Here is a 24790-nt window from a genome sequence, read left to right as displayed (position 1 = left end):
CCCCAGTGAAAAGCAAGAGGAACACCTGCCTCCATACTGGCTGGCTCGGCAGTTCAGAGCCACTGACTTTGTCTCGAGGTGACAGCTTAAGGACACCAGCTGTTTGTGATGGTGAGCTGGACATCATACTTTGCAAGTATTTTCTTTGTCCTTCGCATATTCTTCCCTTCGTCCCCTCCCTCAGCCACTCCCCTCAGAGGTTGCTTGCGTTTCTGGAATACATTAAATTTCTCATTATTTCACCGTTCATTCCTTTGATTCTCCCTTCTCAGGGTAGAGTCTACAGAAATTTTTTGTGTTGATTTTTGTCTAAAGCAAGTCAGAGTTTTCTTTGATCATCCCTGTTTTGCTAATTTTTGGATGCTTTGGATCAATTAATGTCTGTTTTTAGTATGAAGATGATGAGGCTCTCCCTGCCCTTCTTTCTGCAGGTTGCTTGATCTGAATAGAGCAGATGGCAGACTATGCCTTTACGCGTTAGTTGCTTGGGAAATAAGAGATGCTGAATCCATAGGGAGGGAATTTAAGAGGAATAATCAGAATGACTAGAAAATTAAGTCAGAAGACTGCAGATACACAGTAATACAAAACTCAGAAAAATGCTTATCCAAGGCATACCTTTAAACATAAGCATAAATTCCACAGACCTCAGTGAAACTATTAATAAGTTTACAATTACACTCATGGAAAAACAGCTCCCCAAATCAAGGCACAATCTGCTTTTCTTAAAAGATACAAATATGAGAACTGCCGAAAGAACCTGAGACCCAGTCTAGCTGACTCCCACTGATTAACGTTAATGCAATTAAAATGAAAATACTCCTTCTGCATGAGATTCATTTGCATATGGCTTGTTAGCAAAGCTATCATCCTCTCCACTTTGCCCTACAGAGATGTCACATTGCTGGTGAAAAGATCTCTCATGTCTCTAAGTTCCAACACTGCTAGGGAAAAGACACAACCAGTTCCTGGGACAACATGAACACCGAGTGATCTCAACCCACCATCCAACATGAGTAACTCCTGTTCCTTTCCTTGCCAAAGAGACAGACAACTTCAGGCCAGTTCTGACTGCAAATCCTGAAGGATTACTGTAGTTACTAAGTGTAACTGTTACCACGCATCATCAGTTCTCATTGCCAGAGCTGGTTCAAGGCTTCTCATGCTCGCAGCAAACATCCCTCTTCTCTCCTTATGTATAGGTAGAGCAGGGAGCTTGCCAATCATGCAGGTATAGCATGATAGGTGGTGGCGATTAAGCATCACCTGTGTTCCAAAAATGAAACAGCTCCAAGCCGGAAAACCCTGGAGTGACATAAGCCCAGCTCTAACTCAGTTATACACCTAGCCTACCACCAGCCTGCCAGAGCTTCTCTACATGTCGGAGCATGAGCAATAAATACCAGGAGGACTGGGTCAACACTAATGTCGTCATGTTCAAGAGGGAGCCTTGCAAATCTCTGCGTCACTATGGTCTCTGAACAGACTGGCAAATCACAGAGTGGTTTGGGTCAGAAGGGACCTTAAAGACCACCTAGTCCCACCCCCTTGCCCTGGGCAGGGAGACCTTCCGCTAGAGCAGGGTGCTCCCAGCCCCGTCCAGCCTGGCCTTGAACCCTCCCAGGGACGGGGCACCCACAGCTGCTCTGGGCAGCCTGTGCCAGCGCCTCGCCACCCTCACCGTGAGGAACTTCTTCCTAGTATCTAATCTAAATCTGCCCTCTTTCAGTTTAAAACCATTACTCTTTCTCCCACTGCTACAGCCCCCGCTGAAAGGTCTGTCCCCAAAGCTGCAGCCCTGCTGAAAAGGAACCGGGCTCAGGATGGACGCAGAGTTCAATAAGAGCCAGCACACACTCTCATTGCAAACACAACCAACCACCTCACAGGCTACATTGGAAGGCGCGTGGCCAGCAGATAGATGGAACTTACTGTCCCCCTCTACTTGGTAGTGGTGAGGAAGATTTATTTGAGTGCCTTTATTTGAGTGCCTAGCTTCAAAAGCATGGAGAAAATTGAGAGGGGACAGCAGAGGGCTACAGAGATGGATGGGATGGAGAAAATATGACTTACAAGAACAGGCTGAAGGAGCTGGCCTCGTTTAGCCTGGTGAAGAAGAGGTTAGGGCAGGACAAGTATTATAAAGTCAACTCTTCCCAGTTTATCAGATTTTAAAAGGGGCAGTGACCCCAAATATAAGCTTTAGCCATTCAGGGTGGGCACCGGAGAAATCTTTTTAGCTGGAACAATCCTGCAGCACTGGAAAAGGTTACCTGCAGCATATGTGACATCTCTGCCTTTGAAAGTTTACAGCAACACCATGCTTTACAAACCACAGCTGACCAGGTGGAGTGCTAGTCCACTTAGAGCAGGAGGCTGCAATGCAGCCAGCACTCCTGTGCTGTGATTAGCCTCCAGCTGAGTTCAGATTGATCCATTTACACGTTGTGTCCATGCTGGTCTCCCAAACACTGTTGCCTCTTATTGGAGCTGCTGCTTCAAAAACCTGGGGATATTGCTGCTGAATCTGGGACTGCCCTCCACTTGATCTTCTCATTCCTTGAGAAGCACGGTCAGGTTGCTAATGGCCTGATGCATGTCATTGCTGTGAGGGGTAAATATGACAAACCCCTAATACCATGACTTTTATCTCGTATACTCTGCCCCTTAGCAAAGGTATTTCTAAACACAAGAAATCTACAACCGTAGATTTCTTTCCAAAATCTGGAAAATAATGGCAGATTAAAGCATCAGAGATACCTTTAACTTCAATAATCAGGCACATATTTTCTAGGGATGTTAGCCTCTCCATTTGCCTCTCCCTCCTGCTCCCCTGCTATGATAGTGGCATCACAGGCAGCGCTAAACTGAGCACAAACTGTATCAGCACCATGGCAGGAGAAAGATGCTAAGAGGGGAGCCGAGTTTGCCTCTGTGGCGGGCACAGGCTGGGCAGTGGCAGTGTCTGCGGAGCACAGTGAGAGCCCTGACAGCACGGCTCTTCCCACGCCGCAGAGGCAGTAACGCTGTAGTCGCACCTGAACTGTGCAGCCACCTGCTGCGTTTGCCTGAGCTGTGATTTAGTGATCTGAGGAATAAAAAACAAAGGGGGTGGGGGGTGAAGCAGCCGCCTGGAGTTGCAACAGAGTCAGTTCACCACCTGTAAGCCACAAGATAAAGCTCTACTGAGCAAATGTGGTCACAGATCTGTGGAGCCTTCTAGTATAAAAAGTGGAATCAGAAATTCAGTGAAGTGTTTCAGTGCAATTTTTGGCCTCTCACTAGAAACACAAGTGTCACTGGTGGTATATTTATCTGCTATACTATATGCTATAGCAACATATGCTCATAAACATTCCTTTACAGTTCTCAGCTGCTGCATAATCGCTTGTCTCCTGTTCATTGTATGGCAGCAGAACTATTCATTAGTAAAGCTAACCATGACCAAAGAATGCATATCCTGCGCTCTTTCAGTTGGTTAAGTGCAGTTAATTGTGAAATGCTAAGTCAGTCGCAGCTGATTTTAAGTCAAAACTTCTAGTTCTTGAAGCACTAGCCTAGGTTACTCACATGAATGGAAAATGTTCTTCATTCATAAGGAATGTTCCTCATCTCCATTCGTTACGGTGCAACACATAACCAGCTAAATCCTACAAACATCCTTGAAGTCAAACTGCCCACATTGGCAACAATGCTATTAGAGTATACGTACAAGAAAGATGAGGCAATGAACATTTCTAATGTACATTTTGATCTGCTTTAATATACTACTGTCTTTGGCACCAGGAAAGTTAATTATCTTGATCTTCATTATTTTCTTGATCTTCAGCTCAATATTTTTTTTCCTGTGATGAGCTCCTGAAAATTAATTTAATGTTCTCCTATTAAAGCTTGCTGTCTTTTTTTTTTTTTTTTTTTTTTTTTTTTTTTTAAGAAATGCGCTGCATAACGAATAGGGTAACTTGGCAAGATTCCATGATGAGTTCTACAAATAAGATCCGATAATTATTTATAGTACAGCGTATACAACACCTCTTGAAATACGTGTATCGCTGTTATATCAGTTAATTAGAATAAAAACTTCTGCCAAGACCTACAGTTAGAAGCACTGCAGCATGCACTGAAGTAATAAGAGTGGGAGTATTTTTTTATTTTTTTTTTAACTTACGAAGATTCATTGCTGTGAGGCTAAACAGGTGGTAAAGCAGCTCACAGCTCTTTTGGTACTGATTGCCACTTTGATGCTTGGCACATCAGAGTTTCCAGCAAGCTCAGACACAACATCCTAGGGTTAGAATATCAATTTCTTTAGGGGAGATATAGATATATATAAAATACACTTTAAATGGTAAGATAGCTCCTTTTCATCAAAAAGCAAAAAAAAAAACCAAAGGAAAAAAAGGCAAAAAACCAAAGGAAAAAATAATTTAAAAAAACCCCACCACACAGCAGAGTGGCTTAAATTCCTATAAATCCTGGTCGCCTAAAGGAGTGGCATAGCTGGCCAATTTTAAGTTTGCCTACCAATACTCCTTATGGAGTTCAACTGAAGATTTTTTCTGCCACTCACACAGAGACTCTCAACATTTCAAAACTGCCTAGTGCACTTCCCAGCAAACCAAAAATTCAGCTGTGAAATCCTGATGCAACCGGACAGGAGGCTGGCACTTCCTAGAGACAAATCTAACCTTCATACTAACAAACATTAGCAAGTACTAGTAGCTTATTACATTTTCCTTCATGTGCATTTACTGCTAATGTTTGTCCAGCCGAAATTTTAAACATCTTGGGAAGGGATTTCATCTTTCAAAGCACATATACTGGATGACATTGCACAAGGCAATTTCTTCCTCCCTTAAACTGAAGCAAGCTGTCCAAGATCATCCTTAGAATACAAACGTACATCTAAGCTCAACTCCATTTTTTTAATGTCCAGCAAACACACTAGAAAATGCTTCTCCTTAGGGCAATACGATCAATTAGTTTCATTTATCAGAGGGACTGATGAAATGAGTATCAAATGCCACGCTTTTAATTTGCCCTGACACAAAGGCATGCTCGCCTTTGGATATGCACTGGATAACTAGGTACTCACACTCCATAAAATAGGGGCCAGGTTCAATTCGCCATACAATTTGTCCTTTTTGCGTGCCAGTCACTCCCCGATTCTTGGAATCCCAAAAATTGGCTGGAGAGTTCTCATCTGAAAAAGGAAAGAAAAAAAATTACTTTGTCAAGTGGTATTTATAGTAGTAGTTTTCTTGGTTTTCTGTTTCAAGAGGCCTAGAAACAAATAATGACTTGTATTATTAAAAAAAAAAAAAAAAACCAACAAAACAAAACACAACAACACAGAAACCAAACTAACTGGCAAAAGATAAATGGCTTCTCTTTTACAGTTGATACTCAGATCAATTTATGCAGAGTGAGCAGACTGACACACAGCCAAAGCAAATATATGGTTTCCTGCAAGATGTGACCTGCCAAGATAAACTATTAAATTCCAAAGCTTCCCTAACTCAACAGAGACGCTATTGGGAACATATAGCTGATTGAAACTTCACCACGGAGCTACCAAACTGTTTTATAGAGCAATCCTGCTCTGTGATGTAAAAATTCAGCATTCATTTCCTAGCTAGGAAGTACGGAATTGCAACGAGAGATATCAAGACTTCAGTTTTTACTACATTCCTGTGTTTTAGAAACCGGCGAGAATATTTTTATACATACACCAAATATTCAACACTTTCAGTTTCCTGATAGGTACAGTATTATTCCCTATCAGTGAAGTCAAGTTAGTTAGAGGCTCAAAGCACAGAACCGTCACTTAGCAAGCCAAAGATACACACGAGAGATTCGGCAAAATACATTCAAACGAGAAGGGAGAAGCAAACAGTGTCTGCAGATCAGCTTAGCAGTATCGGTACCCTCCCCTCTTGAACTAAGCCATTTGTCCTCGCAGTAACAAACACAGGTCTTGAGCTCTGTTTTTTATTTACCAGCCTGTATTCAGGCATCCGGAACACTAAGAATGAAAGAAAACCACAGTGAGAAGCTGCCTGAAAGGGCACAAAGGTTAGTTATGATGACACAGAGGAAGCTGACATAAATCCAACGTAACTCTTTTGTAAAGGAAGTTCTTTGGCAGTATGCATTATAACGTTTTACAAGTGCATGTAGACAGCTGTTTATTAATTAGACAGTTACATCTGTGACCTCAAATACAACATCCTAATTCTTTCCAGCGGTACTTCATATCCCTTAGTTTTAAATGAAAAAAAAAAAAAAAAAAAAAAAAAAGGAAAAATATCCTGGTTTATTACATACATTACATACATTTCATTACAGTGTGTTCTACAATCTTAAAAAGACTTCACGAAGAACTCAGTCTACTTTGGGGTTTTTTTGAAGCTCCTACCCATTCAAGCATGCTTTCTTTGTACTTCAGTAAGAACTCCCACATAAAAAAGATTACAGAATTGTCACCTACATTTAGCAACCTTTATTTTAGTGCTGTTTCTGAAAGAATAACACCACAGCTTTGTTAATTTTATCTTAAAAATAAAAGCTTACAGTAAAGCTGCTCTTTCTCTTTTTCCTTGTGACTGCTCATCTCGGCGCATGCACAGGAGCTCTACTGAACCACAGCTAGCGCAGCCGGTACATCCATGGCCCACCGAGCCGGCAGGCCAGGCAGCACCAGGCACACCCCCACAGCTTAGCAGTCAGCTCCGCACCCCCTCTGCAACAGGGAAGAGCTTTGGAGAGTCAAGAGGTGGCCGTGGCAAGCTGCTGAGGTTTTTTTATGCCTCCAGGCATAGGTGACTTTGAGAATTTTTAGAAAGCTGTGATCCCCAACATCATGATGAGTCCAGAAGAGTTTTATAATTATCTTAGTGACGATGACAAGGGACTTGGGGTTTCTCCTAATGCCTCAAGCATGTAATAACCTCAGGCTTAACTTTTCGTGTGGAATCAACATGATAGTACAGAATCTGCACACACCATCAAGGCAGGCACACAGGCAGTAAAAGCTTAAAACATGCATGCTTTTTCTTCATTACAGCAAAAAAACTTTCAAAGGTAAACAAATCTGTGCCTCACCCATGCATTTCAGTTTTTTCAAAGCTATATAAAGAGGAACCCAAAGTACAGCCTGTAAATCATCCTATGGGTTTTAAAAAAAATAAATCTCTTGTGTGTGGTTTGCAATGACACTCTAACTGAAACAACACACTGTTCACTTATTTATTTATCCCACTATCACCTTCCACAGGCAGGACTCTGGGAAGCCATGAGATACAGCTTAACTTCCAGCAAATCTACACGAGTGCCTATTTCGGTCCACCATACAAACTCGATTATCCAAACCTTCGCTACTGAAAGCGAGTGGATTCTTTAAAAATCCCACAGTTACCCGAAACACAGATAGCTTTAAATTATTCAGTGTTCTCATTATGTCTAGGTAAATAAGGATGTACTGTATGACAAAAAAAAACCAAAAAACCAAAACACCTCCCCTCACATGCTCTAGTTCTTCTGAATTTCTGCATTTAATTGGCTGGGGAAGAGTCTATTCATAATGCTAAGCAGAAGGACAATATTTGGTATATTATAAACATAAACATGATTTTATTTATTTTTATTTTGTTCAGCAAATCAAGGAACTCTGAAGCAATGAAATATGCCTTTAACAGTGAGATTTCCAGCACTGAGGCACAAGAAATTGTTCTTTGTTTTTTAAAATCAGTAACCAAGCGAAGTCAATGGTAATTTTTACAGACACTAGTGTGCCTCAGTAAAGGTCCTACATTAATTTGAGTTTTAAATTCTGAGCTGATAGTTCCAAGAAAGCAGAACATTTTCTTACACCTTATTTAATAAAATCCAATGTTTAGAGAAAATGCCTGGATTTTCAGCCCTTTCACGAAGGAATAGTCTCCTTTGCAGCAATGAACACTAAATCATCAATACTCTGCCCACAGGCATGCTGCCATTGCAACAGAAGGTGGTAGAGACAGAGGAATGAAAAATGCTGACAGACCACTGCCTGTCAGCAATCGACTCAAATTACAGAATTTATTTTGGACAGCTTTGATTTTCTTCTGAAACAGATTTTTCCCCCTAATTTTATGATGTTATTCACATAGGGGGAAAGAAAACATTACTAATGCATATGGAAAAATAACTTCAAACCTCAGTAGTACATTGGGTTTTAAACAAAGAAACTGCACAGAAAAAAAAAAAAAAAAAATCAAACAGCATGAAAACATTAAAGTACATAATATTGCCAAAACTTACTTATCAACATTGCAATAAAAAACTAACTTAAACAGTGAAAGTCTCAGTAATATTGAGCTGTGCGGGAAAAAAAAAAAGTGTGAGCACAAAAAGCAGTGTCAAAATTACCACCTCATCTCTCGTCTTCCCCAAAACTTACATATGTACATGTGTACATACACACAGATATATATAGATAGATATATAGATATATTTTCCATAGGGAACTTCAATTCTAAGACATTCTAGTCCCCTTTTAGCACATAATTGTTGCTGTTTGTGAAACTGGCAGCTGTTCCAGAATCTGGGCCAAAGAGTAGATATAAATATCCCTTCCCACAACATAAAATATGCAACGAAAGACTGTCTTACTACATTGGTATCTTGTCCAGTGAGTCTACACTTCTGAAAGACATTAAACAATGCAAGATGCTCAGTATCGTTCTATCTTCAATAACTCTTAGACACAAAGTATTACAGAAAGTAACGTACTCCTCAGAATTACAACCCCTGTACAAATCAGCATATGTGAGATGTTCTACAACAAAAAGTTGTAAAACAAAGAGTAATAATAAACATAGTGTGTGGAACTTGATACTGACTAGCGCTCCTTGACATCACTCTAAAGCAGAAGTGTTCTGAGTAACAATATTTTCTTTATTTAAGTGCTAAGTAGTCAGCCAGAGCTGGTATTACGTACTGAACTCATTTTTTTTTTTCCACTTTCAGGCTTCACCCTCATTACAACACCCTTTAAGGTATGTTAAGATACCAGTGGCATCTGTAACACCCACAGCTTGTGCTTTCCATGTCAGCATTGTAGTTCTCCACCTGTGCCCGTAGCTCTGCCCTGACGTGACAGCGAACAGGACGCAGCTCCCTCTGGCATGTGTCAATTTGGTACGGCTATCTTCTGTGAAAAGCAATATATAAGTACTGGATAAACTGATGAACAGTGCAATGAAAGAAGCTATCACTTTCACAGAATTAAGTTTTCATGATAAAATTATGCCCCTAAGAGGCACAAGAAGCTCCAGTATGCCCATGCCTTTTCTGCACTGGGAGCCCAGAACTGGACACAGCACTTGGATGTATGCCACCGGTGCGGAGCAGCGGGGAAGGACCATGTCCCTCAGCCTGCTGGCTAAGCCTCTGCCTAAGGCAGCCTGGGATGCCAGCAGGGGACCTGGGCACACTGTTTGCTCTCGTTCAACTTGCTGTCTGCCAGGACCTCCAGGTCTTTGTTCTGCAAAGATGATTTCCAGACAGTCAACCCTCAGCCTGTCCTGGTGTCAGGGGTTATTTCTCCCCAGCAGCAGGACTTGGCACTTCCCTTTGCACTTGGTGACATTCCTGTTTTCCCATTTCTCCAGCTTATCTGAATGTCAGCACAACCATCTGGTTCATCAGCTGCTACTCCCAGTTTTGCATAAAGATGTTACTGGAGTGTTGAAAGCCTTGTGAAGCTAGTACCTGACATCAGGGGGTCAGGAGGCTTCTGTGGAGTCCACGTTGTGTTCTTTGTGTCTCATTGCTTTTGCTAATTCCCTTTTAGGAAAAAGGTTAAACTACCTGAAGTCCATCCCCTTACAGAGTCATCTCTCATAGCTTAAATCAACGAACAAACAAACAAGATACAGCCTTTTATAAGGCACTTAAAAACTAAGAACTGCTACCAATTAATACCTGAAACAAGCCGCATAGCCCCAGTACACAGACCGATCGTATGCAAACCAACGTTCATCTTCTGGTCCCCATTTCTGGAGTCAGTGGTGTTATGTGATAAAAGGTTTGTCTTCATGAATGCAAAGGATTTTTATTCTCCAAATACCAAAACATTATAGAAGTCACAAACTCCTAGTCTGGAAACATCACAGATTTTTTACTGCATGGGAAAAAATTTGGAAGTTCTCTACAGCAATCTAAGAGCTTCAAAGTTTTGCATACCAATCGCTTTGCTGTAACACATTTATAAAGATGCTTGTATGCAGAGCTCAGAGAGAAGGTGATGCTTAACAGATTCCCAATGTCACTGAATGTTTTCCATTATACAAAATTTTAGAATTTTAATCTTTTGCTACCATACGTGGGTATTCTAACTCACAGCTCCTCAAAAAATCTGTGCACTTTAGCTCACAAAAAATCAGTCATGTTGGTAACACCATTGTATCCCTGCTTAATTCTGTTATCCTCATTTGAGATTTACACTCCAGTCTCAGGGTTTCTTCCCATCCCTTTCTGGAAGATATTCTATGCGAAAATCTTTCGAAGTGCTTATATAGTTTATTCTTAATTTAAAATCTTAAATTAAGTTCAGATTGTCAAAATGCTGACTTCCTTAAGCATTTTAAGTAAATTTTAATAAATTGTTGGGCACTGAAGATGATGCAAGTGATGCATCCCATTATTAAGAGGGGTGTTTGTACTCAGCCTGGGGAAGCTGATAAAGCACCGATCCAAATGTTATTTCTCATCAGGGGTTCTCTTACAGTATGTATCAGAGCAGCCGGAAGGCTGGTAGATAGCAAGGCTACATATAGTTCTGTCTCAAGCTGAGATTCATGGATCTGCCATGAGTTTCTCTCATTTACAGTTGGGAATGGTCATTATCTATTTACTGTGTCATTTCACTCAGTCTTTAAAAGTAACAGGTTTGTAGTTATTGGCATCAGAGGATATTCTGAACTTCATTTAGAGCCAACCATCAGGAGATGTCTAGCATGGCATTTCCAATGTAAAACAGAAACCTGATTTACATGCGTTTTACTGCATGACTTCCAAAGCCTCGGTCCCAGTGCCAGTAAGTGTTCTTGAGCCCAGACATCCAGGCAGTAAAACAGACTGTCACCAAAACGTAAAACTAGTAAGAACAGTCCAAAGAGTATGTACTCACAAACTTTTTTAGTTGCTCAAAACCCACAGTAACACTAAATTTTGTGCAGTATTTTCACTTTGGTAACCTCTGATAATTTTAATTCTAGAAATACTAAAAAAAAAACCACCACAAACCAATCCGTGGGTAATCATCAAAGAAGTAGCACAACATTTACTGAACTAATGAACTAAATTGATTCCTCCCTTATATCCAAAATATGTTTAAAAGCAACTGAAAATTGCATCAGGACATATTTAAAGGAGAAGACAAATTTTATCACCCGAGGCCTCGCTCCTTTTCTGGAAAGCCAGTACATAAATTAACAATATCAAGGCAGAGCTTCCATTGCAAGTATTCATTATAATAAATCACATTATGTCAATCCATTTAAGAGACAATACATACCAGTTACCACCATACGAGCAAGTATTAACCCACTATGTGCAGTTTATGTTCTGTGATTTTCAGAATTCCCCATCTCAGTCTGAACAGTTTTTGCAGGCTTTCTGGTAGAAGCAAAACATTTCTCACAGAAGACAGCACTAGCGTATGCAGTACACTGCTGAAATTAAAGATCAACACTTAGTTGCACCTTCTAGCCTTACCTGGCCGTTCCAAAGGATGCCTGTGGATCCTAAACTGCATTCCTCCATCTGAGCCCAGTTAACAAACTGAAGAATAAAAAAAGTTAACATTTGACAGGACGGGTCCTGAAAATACCATTCCTGTTCCCAATCACAAACCGTATTTCCTACAAAAGTTGCCTTCTGGACCCAGCCTGTGCAGCCCAAGTTCGGAGGCTTTAGCTCTGTGTTAGCACCGTTGCGTAATCTCAGCTCCACGAGGCGTGCCTGTCCTCTCCCTTCCTCTTGTCATTTGAAGGAAAGGGTTTTAGAACGATGTTCTCAAACTCCCCGACAGTTCCTAGCAGTTACACACAACTGTCTGCCTCTTCTCCTTTAATCAAGGGTTTATCTAGGTTCAAACAGCCTGTGTTAAAACATATGAAGTATTACGTCCTTCAAGCTCAGCTATTTGCAGCCACTCCCCTCCGAAGGGCGCAGGATGCCGAAGCCCCATCCTCCCTCGACTTCCTTCCTCGCCTTGTCCATGGGAGGATTCCCAAGCACGGCCACAGCCCCACAGCGTGGGGCGGGCTGATGGAAACAGGAGGACCGTTAAATCCTAGAAATGACGGCAAGGCAGCCACAGCAACAAGCACAGCGGGAGCTCACTGGAAGTGCTGGCTTTTGTTTACTCGGTGTTTTGTTCTCCCGCATGACTTCCCCACAAATCCGGTTAGTTTAGAGAAAACAAGACTGCTCGATGACATTTGGCTGGGTTGAAGCTGCCTTTAACCCAGGGTGACTCTGCACTGGGTGCTCCTGAGCAGGCGGATAAGCAGGTGGCAGAGAGCTGCTATTACCACCTCTCTTTTTTCAGATTGGTAAATGCCACCCCAGAGCTGGGGCTTGGACAAGGCTCCATTTTGCCAGGTGCTCTGACTGCTCACCAGCCTCAACCAGGAGGATGCTGGCAGCTGACCTACAACTCCTTCAGCTTACAGCAAGGACCCAAACTATGCCAAAGCAGCCCCAGCACCACACGAACAAAAAAGGGTACTTAAAAGTATCTTTGCAATCCGGTCCATGGTCTGCAGATCCGATCCCTGTACATGAAATTGTATGCTTGTGGAGCACTAGGTTCAAGCTCTCAAAGCAAATCTTGGTTTTCCTAGTCATAATCAGGTAACAACAAAAAAAAAAAAAAAGGGGGTGGGGGGGAAATAACAACTCTCACAGGAATATTTAATCATACACAGATTGCAGACTTGCCAAAAAAAAAATACTTCCAGTCACAGTAATTAAGATGGACTCTTCACTAATGGAAGAACTAAATGCCACTGCACTATTTTATGTTTGCATGAGCACCTATAGGAATTGTATTTTCAAAGGACAGGAGGACAAAGAACGCCAGATCTGGACTACTGTAAGAGAAATTTAAAACACTAACGTGTACTAAATGGCTAGAAACCATTCTCCCTTGAACGCCAACAGAACAACCCCCCAACAAGCTTGAGAAGAACAAAATTCTTGGACAGTCTTAACAGCTGCTGAAGCAGCTACTAGATCCTACTACATGCTATCACAGATCTCTCTACCCTTCATAACGCTCTGGAAAACTTGGATGGTAATGAACATACAAGACAAATCTTCAGCTGAGAAAAGCAAGGGCAGAAAAGTTAAGAGGCAGAGAAAAGTACAACAGGTGCTCTTAACAGCCTCACATGGGAGAGAAGGGGCTGTTGGGGCTCTTCATGAAGGTGATGGTGCACTGCCAGAGGCTGCAGGGTGATGCTCTGAAGTCCAAGCTAGACACAAGTATTGGCCTTCTGATGATAAAGTCCAGCTATATTAGCAGTGAAGGATTGTCACCATCTATATTCAGATATTTTCAGATATACTGATATATTCAGATACATTGATATATTCAGATATCAAGACCCAGGGTCAATAAAGCAGGAAGGTGTTTGTTCCCCACTGCACAACAGCAATTTGTTCCTTGCACAACCAAAATTAGGCTTCACGTATCTTCTCTTACTACCTCTGTGCCGTGGGCAAGAAGAGGAAAGACTCCACTCACATTGCCTCGGGTGCCTTCTGTGACACCCTACATACCACATTTATTATGTTGATGTTTACTGTACTCTATTACTTTACACAGCAGAAGCAATTATTGTTCTACTTGTGACTGACGGGATGGTCAGGAATAAGCTGTATTTCTCTAACCCTTCACTCCCACTTCAGCTGCAAAAGCAGAAAAAAGGTAGAAGCCACACCATACATCCCATCAAAACACTAAACTATGAAAGCTTTTTGCTATTGAAGCTTAAATTAATGGAATGGCAATATCCTATCACAGCCTTTATTCTGACACTGGCCACAACACGGACTATTTCCTTCTTTTTCAAGAATTACACATTTTTTTCCTTCTATAAGTACCCTTACACTTCAATGCGGGGTTCAGAGCATCGCAATGTGTCCTCACACAATGTGATATTTCAAAGCGCAGCAGCAGCTCAAAGGATTAGTTAATGAATACGGGACATGAAGATATTGCAAAAAATACCAGTAATTTTTTCAGACATATTACACAGTACAATGGCAGGAATAAAGTGGAATTCCACTTCTCTGTATTCCAAGTAAAGACATCATTGAAATTCAAAGCATTCAAAGACAAAAATAAATCCTTTCACCCATCTCACTGGCGAAAATTCAAAAGCTTAACAATAGGAAGGAAATGACCTCAAGCTTAACCTCTTTCCTGAAAATCTTATTAATCCTCCTCCATAAAATGACGTGCATTTCATTCCCATCTACACTTCAGGTTTCACACACACGCCAGCCCCACAGCACAAGCACTCAGCACAGCATGGGTCACCGACCAGCTGACCAGGCTCATCTGGAAGCCAAATCCTACACAACACTTGGGTGTTCCTGTAAAAGACTGGATACAATGAGAAAAGCATAACGTTAAGACAAAAAGTTAAACTAGAGAATAACACCGAATGAACTCTGACTTTCCTTAGACATAAAGGCCATTAGATACCTGATCATATTGTGGAAAAGTCCGTGTCTTTGCAAAATGCTAATAAATCACCTACCACGTAGTTCATGGAGGTCCAGCTGGCTGTACGAGAGGGTAAACACAGTGTGGCGGCTGCTTCCCAGTCCTCCTGAAGGAAGCATCACGCAGCTGAGGCAAGAGCTGCACCACCTCTCACGTCAACTCACAATCGCCTCAAGCTGCTGATGGTTCTGGGCAAGGACGTCTGCAGGAGACTGAGACAACCTGTTCCCCAGGGGGAAAGCCAAAAGCAGTGGCCACCAGGCAGGAAATATTTTGGAAAGTCAGATTTAGGCCACCAACGGCTACTGAAGTTGGGCTACACTTCTAATCTAACATACTAGACTAACTCAGTGGACCACATTGTAAGATGAGTATAACAAATGCAAGCAATATACTGAGAAAAAGGGGAGCCTGTCTCTCTCCTGTAGCATCAACCTTGACACTTTCAGAAGTAGGTGTTGGGTTTGTTTTGTTTTTTTTTTTTTTTAAGTGCTTCGCTGTGTCTCACACCTTGTTAAAACTCTGATACCAACCCATCCTCACAACCATTATCCCTTCCCAATAGGCTCCTCTCTGTGATATCCAGTTCCTTGCCATATCCCCAAACACACCCCAACACAGCCACAACCTTGTAGCTTAAAGGTGATTTTTTTTCTGCTTTTAATGGTAGCAAGTCAAAGAAAAACAAAAAAACCCTCTCTGTGTCCAAGGTATCCTAAAGGCCTGTTACCCCGGGACAGGACCGTTCAGCAAATGCAGAAACATAAGCAATTTTCCTAATTAACTGTAAAAGGTCATCCTTGGAGTAAGTACTGTCAGAGCTAAATTAAAAGAAAAAGAAAAAGCTGCAGCTAAGCTTTTCTGTGTCATATTTAATCTGCCAGTCCAAGTTTATTGTGGAAATGTTTTTCATCGTTTTCCTTCTCGACCGCAACCTTATATGGTGTCAGATAAGCGCTTGTTTGCTGGCAGTGCATGAACTGCTGAGCTCGCCCGAGCCGCACGCAGAAGAGGATTGCAGCTTCCCAAGAATAAAGGGCATGCACTTGATCTGCCACCACGTTCCCATCACAAGGCTCTGCCAGAAAAGCTAGGAAATAGAACAAAGTATTCCTGCTGTGGAAGGCATGATACCAGCAAAGCCGTGCTTTTGTCAACACAGCCTATCCTGCCCCTGGAGAAATTCTGCTGGTAAATAAACATGACCAACAAAAGCACAATTTTGCTGGCGCAGCTGCACTTACAGAGAAGGCTTTCTGTGGTGTGGCTGTCTCGGTACAGATCATATGTAACCTCACAGCCAGCAGAAGAAGTCAGGGGTCACTTACTTTGTGGCCTTCACGCTGCGGGTTTGCTGGTTTTTGTTTTTTGTTGGTTTATTTTTTATTTTTTTTTATGGAGCAGCAGCATCTGGTCATTTATGCAGATACCCAATGCAGAAAGTCCCAGAGAGACAGGCAGTTTTGCTTTGTGTTTGGTTTTCTTCTGGTCAAATACCTGTCTGAAGTGGAAATGGTGGAAATCACTGCAGGGAGGGCCAGATAGTTACAGCAGCCCTGTCGAGTCCACCATTGGGGTCAGCAACCCCACTCCTATCCCTCTTTCACAGCCCCAAAATACGCTTGGCACAATTACTCCCCTGCAGTAAGATCGTTACTGTAATTCAGTCTGCCGCTGCTCTCTGACAATGGTACACATTTTCTTTTCCTGAGAACTGGAGTATTCAGGCTCTGAGTGGCCTGTCACAGGAAAACAGATGAAATGATGTAAAGATCTCTTCTGGGTTTAATTTCAGTAAAATTTAGGCTCATTTGAGAACCATTACTACGCTAACCCTAAGCACATCTTATTCCACAAGTAATTCTCCAGTAACGGACCGACCCTTTAAAAAGTAGTTTTTCATGTGGAACTGCCAGCTAACACAACTGCCACAACTGAGAGGCTTTAAAATGGAGTCAAGATGACTGTGTGCTGGGTTGGGGGTTTTTGTGTGTTTGCAAATCTAAAAATAAAACACCATTTTGCTTCACTACGAAACATACATCTGCCCTTTAAACATCATACACATCACCGAAATGCACATGTGTAAAAAGCACAACAGGCTAGAAGACATCTTTAACACATACACATTATTTTAAATCTGTATTTTGAAACTGTTGCAAGTTAATATAACTTATAATTATTAAATAAAATATAATTTAGAAAATCATATAATCATATGATTAATAAATAATATATGGTTATAAGAATAAATTATAATTACGAATTTTTAAAATCAGATACCAGCAAACAAGTAGTTGGCAATCATCCACCAAAACCTACGGAAACATTAGGCTTGAGGACTCACCTTTTTCTTCAGATTATATTTTGCAATATAAATCACGCTGGCTGCCCATGAAGCAGATCTATTACCAGCATATTTTGCTGTTACCAATCTGTAGGCTTGCACAGAAAGTTTCATTCCTTCCTTTTTGTCCATCTTTTTGCTTCCTTTTTCCTATTTCCTCCAGCCACTGATAAAGCAGAAGCAACTACCCCACTTCGTACAGGACTTACAGTAGTACTGGTACATTATTATCAGAAATCCTGTCAGTGGTAAAATGGGTACCCTAAGAAGTATTTAAGGCAAGTATTAAGCCCGTTACTACCTGTATAATAAACTAGAAAACTTCACGCCCTAATTAACAGGAGCCATCCCAGTCCTAATTATCAGCAGCCATCCTATTTCCCACACCCTACAACTTAATAATGATACGCAAGTACTTTCAAAATCCACAGAAATTTTGCAAACACTTTTTGACAAGTATTGTGCTTATTTCCTTTTTACATCCTCTGGTCCTAAAACAGAGATGATGATATATTTTAAGAAACTGTAATTTATTAACAAGGTTTTCAGGTTAATGAGTTTATCATGTCAAAGACCTCACCTGAGAGATGATCCTCAAAACCACTCGAAAGCCAGACTAGTTACTGATCACAGTAATCAGCAAGAGTTTTTTAAAAAACATTTTAACTCACTCAAGTGACACAAATTCCTCCCTTTCTGCAATTAATCTTTTAAAAAGCTGACCTGAACTCACCATTTTCCATTCATATTCTAACAGACATATTACTGGCAGAAGTGTTTACAGTTTAGCAAGTGTTAGAGAATAATCACACAGAACAAAGGATGAGCTCAGTCACTTCAGATCACATCTTGACTGACAAGACCTTCCAGGCACTGCAGAGAGACAAACACCAACCGACCATAAGCTGCTACACCTGAAAAGTAACTTCACCATCTTTACTCACCAAAACAAGGGACCCCATCAAGCACAAAACCAGTGTCATTCAGCAAGAACTTGCACTTCTAATCCTCAATTTACGTCACAACTTTCAGTGAAAGAGCTGCAGGCCCGAACAGATTCATTAAGTATATATAATAATTCTGAATAAATTCTGGAAAAAAAATCTTTAATGGTACATATGCAAATTGCAAGCAGACAAAAAGGCTAAGTTCAGTAAATGCATTTATTTTCTAGAACCGAACAAATAATATGCAACTCAGAAGAAAGTGCAAGAGATGAAAAGGTATGTATTTCTTCTTAAATCCCCGGAAGGACACAAAATATCCTAATGAGCTGGAATCTCATCTGTGGGGAGCTCTCAGGTGTGTAAGGGGAAGGAGGCGCTCCCCTGCCAGATGGCTTGTTCTGCTGATGGTAACAGGGAAGGAGCGTAACCACGAGAACAACTGCAGTGTTTTAACTGCACACATGCACATACCCTCCACTAGTTATGGCAAGTGGCTTTTTGTACCGGTGAGAGTTTCAGCCAGAATCACTGAAGGTTTTCCATAAGATTTTTATTAAAAAAAAAAAAAAAAATAATCATCATTAGCAAGGTTGTAAAACTCAAAGCACAGAAACTTCCGAGCCACAGAGTCAGCAGCACCCAAAGAGCCAACCCAGTCTTTGCACACAATCCATCAGCTGCGTTTATAGCCAACTAGTTGGGTGACTTTATTTTGCTTTTGATACTAAAGTTCCACCTTCAGGTTTCCAAAGCTCTGTTTTCTTTCCGGGAATGAACCGGCAAGGAGCTAAGTCAGTGCCAGGCACGCTCCCCAAGGGTCCTGTGGAGGTTCCTCTAACTGCTCAATCACTCCTGCATTTTCAGCCCTTATTTCACTCGGTGTTTATTTAGCCTTCCCCTCCCACAGTGTATGAAAGTGTATTTATTGCTAGGGACAAAGGTCTAAAACAAGAAGCTCTATACACAGTATATCCATGGAATAGATAAAATGGCCAGAAAAAGCTTTCCTACATACAGCGGCTGACATCTAGGGATCCAGGAGGTTAGTTTGCCTTTTGCCTTCTTAAATGGTTGATGGTTTGAACCCTGGAACTATTCCAATGGCACAAATGTCCCTGGATTTCCAACCATGTTGCATCGGCATCCCCAACACTAGGTGAGAACAACTGATTCATCACTGAAAGTGCCTCCAGATTCTTCAGCTTTGCTTTTGATTGCACTTGATTATTGCTTGCAGTTTCTGATGTCTGAGCGATACTCTTCTTAATCCTCTCCAGCCTTCTGACAGTCACAGTATCAGCTAGCATTTCATTCTCAGTGTTCGAGTCCATTCCCATGTCCAAAACTGAAGCATTTCTAAAAATGTTCTTTTCCTTGCCAGTTCCAAGTGATTACTCACTGCCTTTTAGAAATCCTTCTAGTTTCTGAAAGTTGTCAATAAAATATGTCTCTGCAGCACACATCTCTTAAGGATCTTGTGGGATTTAATATTCCCTTAGCAGCTGTTATTTTTTAAGTTTATCTTCAATATTATGAGCTGTTTAAACAGGAATGCAAGCTAGTCTATTGTTGTCATCAGATAGTAATAGCTTTCTTAGGGATTTTATTAGAAAGTGAGAGAGCTTGCTGGTTTGGAATATAGAAAAATATTTATATTTAAACAATACGCTTTTTTCATACTTCAACTTTTCAGTGATCGAAACCAAATGCAAAACCCCCTAACACAAAGAGGAAACAGCCCAAGAACACAGGTTCTAACCAAGGCAGAAACCGGCCTCAATGTTTCCCTCCCGTGCCCCTATCGAAGACTGAGCCCATTAACTGTGACATTGTGGATACCTCTGCATAAGAAACTTCTCCTTTCCCTTCTACAAACAACGCAACCTCTAGCTTAAGTAAACAGTAACATCTTCCTATTTCATCTATATACATGTATGTTTGCTAAGGCATCCAAACGGCTGGTAAGTAATGCTGTGAAAAAAACTACAGATAGAGAAGAGTAGATCAGCATACAGACAGCACATCCACGCAGGCAGTGCGCTAAGGCAGGCTATTAAAGGAATACGCTGGATCACTGTCCTTCACTACCTTTGTCACCATTACCGCTCACCTTCCTGGCCAGCTACACTTTCCATCTCCCCTTCTGTCCCTCAATGATGGCAAGATCTAATGGCAAATTCCTCATCTTGGAGGTTTTCCCATTGCTGAAAAGCTCTTTCAGGGTCTTTACAGTCTCTTTTCCTCAAATGAGTTTATTCCATAAACTTTGTCCTAAACTGGCAAGAAAGTAGACCTAAACATTATGATAATTAAAGAGTTATAATAAGGCCATTGCTATTATTTGACTTCAAATGTGCTGCGATGCTTTACCATTGTGAGAAGTAGTACTCCTAGCTCTGACCAGATTCCTCCTTTTACCTACCTCCTGCTTTTCATGTAAGGATTCAGGATGCACTATAGACTTGATATGGCTATTAATAATTAGCAGAAAGAATATATTATATAGGATAATCTGATGTCATTATGAAGCCCAGCAAAGCCACAAGAAGTGAAACATCATCTCTAAGCATTTACGGCTTACTAGTATTGCACCTGATATATTTTAAACACTCCCAAAGACATGCAACATCCCTTTACTGGTAGATGACAACAGCCAGCACTACTCAATATGGTAGCATATATCCAAGAAGCAGGAAAGTAATATGCAAAAAAACCCACAAACCAACAAAGAAGAAACCTATGGCTTTCAAAGTATATAAGCATGCTTTCTTAAACAACAGCAACAAAAAAACCCTGCTCATATTGGTTATACTACATCTACCTATGCACAATTTTATACATCTAGCTCCGATCCTGAAAGCCTTAATGCGATTTGTGAGCCGAGTCCTTCGGGCATAATTTTCAGCTAAGCTGTGGTTTCTGCAATTTTTGTATGATTTTATATTGTGTGTCATTGATTACTCACAAACACAGACCATCCCATTTTGGAATCTGGCACTAGCATGCTGACACTGCAGAATTTAACAGCACAATTAAGGAAACACTGTAGACATCAGGAGAAGGCTTTTTTGGATGAGCATATGACTGAAGTCTGACCCAGTTCACTTTTCAGAAGCACCATCGTGTTTTTTTCAGTCCTTTCTACCAAACAATATAGCGTGGTCATAGATTGTATTAATATTCAGGCAGACACAGGATAACCCAGAAATAGTTCAGGCACGCAACACATTCTAAATTTGCACACACACTTTCAAAGATGCTATTTTTGCAAGGTATACAGGCACAGGAAATCTAATTTGTTCACTTCTGTTTCAGTGTCTGCATTCTTGTGCTGTCCCTGACCTGATTCAGGTTCCCATGGACAGCAGCCTGGGGCTTATTTACTTGAGAGAAACTCACAAGCTTTTGTTGGTTCTTCACTGAGGAGACCAAACCCATTTTGTCACAATGTGGCGACATGTTTGGCAGGGTGGGCTGCAGCCACCTACTTCTGCTGATTTTCTCGACCACGTGCTGGATTACCATCCCCTATGCCTCAGCCTAGAGCTGCAAGCAGGTACGCACACTGACCCGCATGTCAATCTTGTTCTTTATTGCATTCCTGCCAAATACATTACAATCAATAATTCCTTCAGATTCTACTAATGCAATACTTCTGGTTTTGTTTGGTTTTCATAAACCATTACTATTCTGTCCTTTTGCTTGCCCTTGCTAAGAGGAATGCGGCACCCACTCCCTCCTCATGCAATCACAGAGCCCCAGCCTTGCTACCTCCACAAGAACTAGGAAAGATAAAATTAAAAATTAAGACCACGATGAAGTAGTCTGATTGTTTTACCAGGAAAGCCGAGAGGGTTGGAAATATTTATATGGACTTGGGAAGAAACTGTAACAGATATACCACATGATACTATTTTGTAACTATTCCAAGAGCAGAGCAGGGGAAGAAGCCATGGTAATCCTAAATCCAACATTGTGAACTGGGATAGCTCGACAACTGCACGTAAAATATTTTTTGGAGTTTTTGGTTGGTTGGTTCTACGACCCTCTTCACATTTCACCCTCTTCAGAGTAACTAAGAAACACCTGTGCTCCTCCTTCAGCAAAGACTTCAGCTGCACTCACAGCATGACAAACCCACCATGGACCTCACAGCTGCAACTCCTAATGCATACTGCTACTTCACTCTTACAGGTCATATTAAAAAAGCATAAAAAACAAAGTTACAAACTACCCTGGCCAACACTTACGCTCCAATAGGAGCAACATAGCAAGTCAGTTGTTCATGACTGCAAGCCATGGACAAACACTGACAACAACTGGAAAATCAGAGGCAGAGACCTGCACCATCCTTCCAGCTCCCTCCTTTTGCACGGCGGGCTGCAGAGGGAGCAAAATTTAGATAGAACATTGCAGTTGGACTTTCATTTCGCATCTGCATTTATCCAAGACTCATTGTTTTGAGACACCTGACATAGCAGCAGGGTCAACTCCTTTGCAGTTACTCTGCACTTTCTTCTTTCCATTGTGATTTGCGTGTATTCAGATTTTTTCTGGAGTGCCCAAAAAGCCAACAGTGTCTGTAATCTGTGTGGAGATGTGGTATCGATTGCTTGCATCAGGGACTTTCTGTAACACACTAAAACAGGGCAAGCTGGCTAATTACTGCCACATCCAAGTTCAGAGTTCAGATCCAGATGTCAAACTTCTTAAAAATTCAGAATCATCTGGTTTAATTTTAGTTTGGCTCACCAGAGAGAAAATCCCAAATCACGGTATTTGATGCTGACTTCCTCATCTCTGTCCCCGAGTTGCTGCACGGTTCTTGGGAAGCGAAGAAAATCCTGAAACGTTGCCTACCTCCTGTATAAGGCATGTTACTAAAATGGTGTTGTCTTACTTATTTTTAAACTACGCAGGATTCCAGGCAGTTGCCTGCACAGTGACTCAGCAAAGCCCCATGCAGAGAAGCTCCTGCTGGGCCTCTTGCAGCCCTGAAGGCAGGGAGGCCAGGCCATGGGCCTTTCACAGAATCAGAGAACCATTCAGGTTGGAAAAGACCTTTAAGATCATCAGGTTCAACTGTTAACCCAGCGCTGCCCAGCCCACTGCTAAACCACGTCCACGTGGGTTTCATGCACCTGCAGGACAGCATCAGAAAAGGCTCCCGAAATCAGAATGCAAATTGTTCGTGAATAATGAAATAAGAAGCAAAGCACGTTGCCTATGCAGCCTTCAGATTTCAGGATGCTATTTTAAGAAAAATTGGTAGTCCTCAACTTGGCATCTTTACATTATTTCTCTTAACCTACACTCAACTTCAGTGACATCCTTAATTTGGCATTAGAGATTCTGCCTGTCACTTCCCAACTGCACCTCTCTCATGCTGGTACCCGGGAGCTTGAAAACATGTCCTACATTTCTAGTAGCAAAGTTCAGGTGCTCTTTTGGGATATTTTCTCCCACATATTTTCAGAACATGTAGTCTATTAAATAGATTTTTCAGATAATTTCTGTAAATTAGTATACTATCAAGGGCATCTGTGAATTTGAACACAGCATCCCCTATCCAGTAAGCAGTTTATTTCAGGAGATTGACTCATTTCCTTAAAGCTTTTTCAGCTATCTGTTGTGACTGAAAAAAATTCAGAAAATTTAGAAGTACTCAAGGAAATGAGCCAACACATCCTGGAAGAAATTCATCCAATACACACACACCAAGATAAGTCAGTCTAAGATTTCTAAAGAAATGAGCTGGAGGAAGTTCTAGAAGAACCTGAAATATTTTCTGTGAAACACAATGTTTACTTCACATCATCATAACTCTCCTTAAACCCACTTTAAAAGCAACGTACTATGCCTAATCAGGAAGATGAGATGGTTTTAGTTAGGTTTTTTTTCCCCTGCAGAGACAAAAATCCCTCCCTGAAATAGTTTAGTTAATCTTGCCAATATTTGAATTAAAAATATTGCTGCCATTATGCCTCATCAGAACTTCATTTCAGATCCTTAGTGCTTACACCCTGGGGCTGTAGGGTCCACGGTTGAACTATACATACCAAGATGAAGCCTTTTCAGTGAGATGCATAATGCACCACAGAACCACCTCGCCACAGAGCTCTGGGGACGCTGGCTACCTGGAGTCGTCACCCAGGAAACAAGGAAACAAGAATTTCCCACCTTCAAGCAATGTAATCAAGTGCACTGCCTTGTAAAAGCTCAAGTCTTTGAAAATAAAAGCAAAGAACCCAAAACTTTTTCAGAACCTTTCCAAGAACCAGTCATCCCCAGGGTTTCATGTTTCTGAATATCTGAAATCATGACAGGAAGAAATTAAAAATCTGTTTGCCAAACAATGAAGATTTCATGAAATAGTAGTTGTTATAAATGGCTTTTGTCTGTCTCTGGATTCTCACATACTTGTGAAGCACAAAGAGTGTGACTCCAGTATTCTGAGTATCCTCAGTCACTAAGTGAAAAAAGGCAATTTTTCATTAAAACTTTTCTGAGCCATCATCTATTAGACATGAATTTACCAGCATGACAACGCTGAACAGATGCCTGCGGCTAGACGTTTACCAAATGACGGCGTATGTCCATGTGCTGGACTGGCAGAGGTGCTAAGCATCTTCTGTCACTTGGGAGGCTCACTCCCTACACATGGCTTTGGGAAATGCAGCATGCTCCAGCCAGGTACTGAATCTTCCAGAG

At 41.3% G+C, this 24790-nt stretch overlaps 1 protein-coding gene across 3 annotated transcripts in view; it reads right to left on the bottom strand.

Moving 5' to 3' along the window:
• Positions 1–24790, bottom strand: part of HECW2 (HECT, C2 and WW domain containing E3 ubiquitin protein ligase 2) — a 202633-nt gene that overhangs the window by 78662 nt on the left and 99181 nt on the right. For 2 of the 3 annotated variants that reach the window (XM_080399346.1, XM_080399347.1), the window contains one exon: positions 5096–5203. In XM_080399346.1, the coding sequence (XP_080255472.1) occupies positions 5096–5203 (108 nt within the window). Of the gene's footprint in view, positions 1–5095; positions 5204–11760; positions 13604–24790 lie in introns of those variants that run through there. The other variant, XM_080399348.1, reaches the window with a different exon arrangement.

This window comes from Falco punctatus (genome assembly GCF_963210335.1).
Source record: "Falco punctatus genome assembly, chromosome: 8".
Classification (NCBI taxonomy): domain Eukaryota; kingdom Metazoa; phylum Chordata; class Aves; order Falconiformes; family Falconidae; genus Falco; species Falco punctatus.
The sequence above is the reverse complement of the archived record's forward strand: the minus strand, read 5'-3'. Positions and strand labels throughout refer to the sequence as shown.